The sequence below is a fragment of the Melanostigma gelatinosum genome (assembly GCF_949748355.1).
Source record: "Melanostigma gelatinosum genome assembly, chromosome: 15".
Classification (NCBI taxonomy): Eukaryota; Metazoa; Chordata; class Actinopteri; order Perciformes; family Zoarcidae; genus Melanostigma; species Melanostigma gelatinosum.
The window spans coordinates 1,231,299-1,236,588 of record NC_136648.1 but is presented as its reverse complement, the minus strand read 5'-3'; the positions used below and the strand labels follow the sequence as shown (position 1 = coordinate 1,236,588).

General features: G+C 42.5%; 1 protein-coding gene across 1 annotated transcript in view; it reads left to right on the top strand.

The window, feature by feature from the left end:
• Positions 1-3,286: 3,286 nt before the first annotated feature.
• The window catches only part of LOC306788969 (claudin-15-like), a gene marked incomplete at both ends in the record, with an annotated part of 12,622 nt that continues 10,618 nt past the window's right edge, over positions 3,287-5,290 (top strand). Inside the window, one exon of the mRNA XM_079284708.1 lies at positions 3,287-3,503. Coding sequence (XP_079140834.1) covers positions 3,287-3,503 — 217 coding nt within the window. The remainder of the gene's footprint in view (positions 3,504-5,290) is intronic.

Genomic DNA, 5,290 nt, shown 5'->3' with positions numbered 1-5,290 from the left:
TTGTGTGAAAGGTCCTTCTGTCTCTCGACACGACGACAGAAAGACGATCAAAATGTGTTTTAAACAATATCTCTGAAACATTGCAGGAAACATCATAACTGTGTTTGTGTAAACTGTGAATAACCTGTTTCTTAGAATTAAATATGTAAATATGCTAATTCGAATGATAAATAACTTAAGATCACTCAGACAAGGATTCATGCTTATTAATAATAATTCATATTTATTTGTATGAATAAAGGAAAACAATCAAGTTTGCTTTGAATTCTTGACCAATTAATCGTGTGTTTGGCTTCATGTGTGTGTGTGTGTGCGTGTGTGTGTGTGCGTGTGACTGTGTGTGTGTGTGACTGTGTGTGTGTGTGCGTGTGTGTGTGTGCGTGTGTGTGTGTGCGTGTGACTGTGTGTGTGTGTGTGTGTGTGCGTGTGACTGTGTGTGCGTGTGACTGTGTGTGTGTGTGCGTGTGTGTGTGTGTGCGTGTGACTGTGTGACTGTGTGTGTGTGTGTGTGTGTGTGTGCGTGTGACTGTGTGTGCGTGTGACTGTGTGTGCGTGTGACTGTGTGTGTGTGTGTGTGTGCGTGTGACTGTGTGTGTGTGTGTGTGTGTGACTGTGTGTGTGTGTGTGTGTGTGTGTGCGTGTGACTGTGTGTGTGTGTGTGCGTGTGACTGTGTGTGTGTGTGTGTGTGTGTGTGCGTGTGACTGTGTGTGTGTGTGTGTGTGTGACTGTGTGTGCGTGTGACTGTGTGTGTGTGTGTGCGTGTGACTGTGTGTGTGTGTGTGTGCGTGGACACAAGGAAGTATAAGCAGTGCTAATGCTAATGCTAAAGCTAATGTGAACACTAACGAGAGATGAAAGTTGGAGGTGAACTTGAGTTTGTAGCAGAATGAAGTGAGTGAAGCTGTTAAACTCATGATTTCACTTCCTTCAATAAAAACTGATTCATGAAGAATGCTGAAGTTGTAATGAATGCTGATCTGCGTTTCACAGCAGTAACTGCTGCTGGTTAGTTCAGTTTCTGTTTCTCCTCATTTAAATATTTCCATTTGTACGAATGTTTGTGTGATCTTGTGAATCAACAGAATATCTGAGTTCACTGTTTCATACATTTGATCACAGCTTCTTATTATGCAACGTCTTGAACTGATTATATTCATTCTTTAATCTTCTGTTTGTTCTGTTTCTCCTCCACGATAAACTAGAACAGCGTTCGTTGCGTGCAGACCTCTGCCGAGGACGCTCAAGTGAAACATAACGTGTGTCCAACCAATTCTATTGCGTTATATTTGTGTAGCCGAATATAACAAATCCACAAACGCTGCCTCAGAGGGCTTCACAATCGGTACAACAGACGACATCCTTAGTGCCGGGACCCTTGAAAAGGAAAAACTCCCAAAAAATGGAACAAACGTCATCGAAATGTTGCTGACGGACACAAATGGAACCAAAAACAACGCGTTCTCATTGGACCAGCTGGTCCAACAGATGCAGCGAGACGTGGGTTAGTGTGTGAGGGACATGAAGGCCGTCCAAAGTCTTCTCCTGGAATCAACTGGTTCAACATCGTCAACAAGTTGGTGTTCTTATATCAACTTTCTTTTTGTTCTTGTGGTTAATGAATGTAGTTGATGGGCTGTTGCTGCTGGACCGCCCTGTTGATGCAGTTGTGTGCCTGATAGACGGCTGAACGCCAACAAATGTGAATTGCAGCAGAATATTCCAATATAAAAACATGTTGTGAATTTCTATCTGTCCCTTTGCCAATGAACGTTAACTTTTACAACGCTCTGGAGATATTGAGTTGTGAAACAACCAGAACTGGAATTAAACTCTGCAGAGAATGAAGCCACTAGCTTTAGAGTCTGATGTTCGTCTGCAGCTGAGCTGTGTACTCGCTTTAAACACTTCACAATGTCCACGAAGCAAACGATGACGTCACGACGACGACACGCAGTCTGTGATTCATACAATTATAGAAACAAAACACTTGGTTCTGTTCAGTAAAACTTTAAAAGAAGAATGTTTGTGACGTTATTAAAGCCCAGATGTGAGTTAAAATAAATCACACAATAACAGCAGTCACCCATCAGTCCACCAAGACCTCCTCTGTACCTGGACCTCCTCTGTACCTGGACCTCCTCTGTACCTGGACCTCCTCTGTACCTGGACCTCCTCTATATACCTGGACCTCCCCTGTATACCTGGACCTGCTCTGTACCTGGACCTCCTCTGTACCTGGACCTCCTCTGTATACCGGACCTCCTCTGTACCTGGACCTCCTCTGTACCTGGACCCCCTCTGTACCTGGACCTCCTCTGTATACCTGGACCTCCTCTGTACCTGGACCTCCTCTGTATACCTGGACCTCCCCTGTACCTGGACCTCCCCTGTACCTGGACCTCCTCTGTACCTGGACCTCCCCTGTACCTGGACCTCCCCTGTACCTGGACCTCCTCTGTACCTGGACCTCCCCTGTACCTGGACCTCCTCTGGACCTGGACCTCCCCTGGACCTGGACCTCCCCTGTACCTGGACCTCCTCTGGACCTGGACCTCCTCTGTACCTGGACCTCCCCTGTACCTGGACCTCCTCTGTACCTGGACCTCCTCTGGACCTGGACCTCCTCTGTACCTGGACCTCCCCTGTACCTGGACCTCCTCTGTACCTGGACCCCCTCTGTACCTGGACCTCCTCTGTACCTGGACCTCCTCTGTACCTGGACCTCCTCTGTACCTGGACCTCCTCTGTACCTGGACCTCACCTGTACCTGGACCTCCTCTGTACCTGGACCTCCCCTGTACCTGGACCTCCTCTGTACCTGGACCTGCTCTGGACCTGGACTGTCAGGTTTAACTTCTACACGTTTCCTCCTCAGCGTTTCCTCACATTGAAGTTCACTAAAGTGACTTTGCTGTCGTGTTTCCTGCAGCTTTGACTCCAGAAGACAAAGCAGGACTCACAGAGTCCGTCACAGAGTCTCCACAAACAGCCGTGGATGGTTTTCAAGGTTGTCTGAGGTGTGGTGGCACACTGTCCCTGTCATCGTCATCGTCATCGTCATCATCATCATCATGATCAACACTGAGCAGGAGGCGGGGGGGAAGTGGAGGGAGCGGCTCCCGGCGGTTTATGGCCCCTGTAGAGGGTAAAGTTCTCCCCGTTAGAGCCACAGGCGTCAGACTAACAAGCTGCAGGGCAGAGAGCAGAGCCTCCGACACTACCTGACCGACTCAGCGAGGGAGACCAGGCCTTTGGGATTTCTTGCTACTCCGAGCATCTGCAACCATGTCGACGGCCGTGGAAGCGACCGGGTTCGTCATGTGCCTCGTCAGCTGGCTGATCACCGGCTCGTCGCTGGCTAACGACTACTGGAAGATCTCCAGCGTGTCCGGCAGCGTCATCATCTCCCAGAGGCAGTTTGAGAACCTGTGGCACTCCTGCGCCGAGAACAGCGCCGGCATCGCCGAGTGCCGAGACTTTGAGTCGCTGCTCGCCCTCCCCGGTAAGACGAGAACCCTGAACCAGCTGAGATCGAAAGACCTGATGTTCATAGGGAGCCTGTGTTCTGTTAGAGGACAAAGAGCCGACATGTAAGGGACACTTAAGGGACATTTAAGGGCCATTTAAGAAAGAAACAAGTCTTTGATATAACACATAGACATATACATATATATATATATATGAAAGATGAATTAATAAAACTGACTCAATAGAGGCAGACAGATACTCTCACAAAATGTTAATATCCCAACTTTGTTATACGTAAGGATCTTTGAGAAGCTCAACTTTAAATATGATTTAGAAATAAATTATGAATGAAATGATGTAAAAGGTTTTCTTCCCTTTTTTAAAGAAGTAAATACATTTTAAGAGTGAAGAAGACTCAGTGAGACGAAGAGACTCATGCGATCAACTTCCTCGTCCACGTGACGTCATAGAGCTGCTGAAGGGAATCAGTGATCCGGTTCATTAAAGATGAATTCACTCCTTCTGTTCACTGATCAGTGGAACCTTTAACGCTCATTGAACTTGTTTCTTGGGGGTTCTTCTGAGAGCGACTCCGTCGAGCAGTGAAGGCCGTCAGCCGCGTGGCAGCGTCTCACAGACACTCGTCCAAAGGTCGCTGGATTCACGGACAAAGGTTCAGAAGAATCAGAATGAAGATCAGTTATTAGGCCGTGTGTTGCAAAGAAAACACAACTTCAAACAAAAGATGATTTTTGATTCCATAGTAAATATGAGTGAAGTTAGTTTGTCTCTGCGTTGTGTTTCCTCTCATGATGTGTCACACGATTGTCTTCTGGGCGCCATTTTGAGCCTCGACTGTTCGTAAAATGGAGGGAAACACTCGTCTTTATTCTCACTTTATATTCACTTTATATTCACTTTATATTCACTTTATTCTCACTTTATATTCACTTTATTCTCACTTTATATTCACTTTATTCTCACTTTATATTCACTTTATTCTAACTTTATATTCACTTTATATTCACTTTATATTCACTTTATTCTCACTTTATATTCACTTTATATTCACTTTATATTCACTTTATTCTCACTTTATATTCACTTTATATTCACTTTATTCTCACTTTATTCTCACTTTATATCCACTTTATATTCACTTTATTCACTTTATATTCACTTTATATTCACTTTATATTCACTTCATATTCACTTTATTCACTTTATATTCACTTTATATTCACTTTATATTCACTTTATACACTTTATATTCACTTTATATTCACTTTATTCTCACTTTATATTCACTTAATATTCACTTTATATTCACTTTATTCTCACTTTATATTCACTTTATATTCACTTTATATTCACTTTATATTCACTTTATTCTCACTTTATATTCACTTTATTCACTTTATATTCACTTTATATTCACTTTATTCACTTTATATTCACTTTATATTCACTTTATATTCACTTTATTCTCACTTTATATTCACTTTATATTCACTTTATATTCACTTTATATTCACTTTATTCTCACTTTATATTCACTTTATATTCACTTTATTCACTTAATATTCACTTTATATTCACTTTATATTCACTTTATTCACTTAATATTCACTTTATATTCACTTTATATTCACTTTATTCTCACTTTATATTCACTTTATATTCACTTTATATTCACTTTATTCTAACTTTATATTCACTTTATATTCACTTTATATTCACTTTATTCTCACTTTATATTCACTTTATATTCACTTTATATTCACTTTATTCTCACTTTATATTCACTTTATATTCACTTTA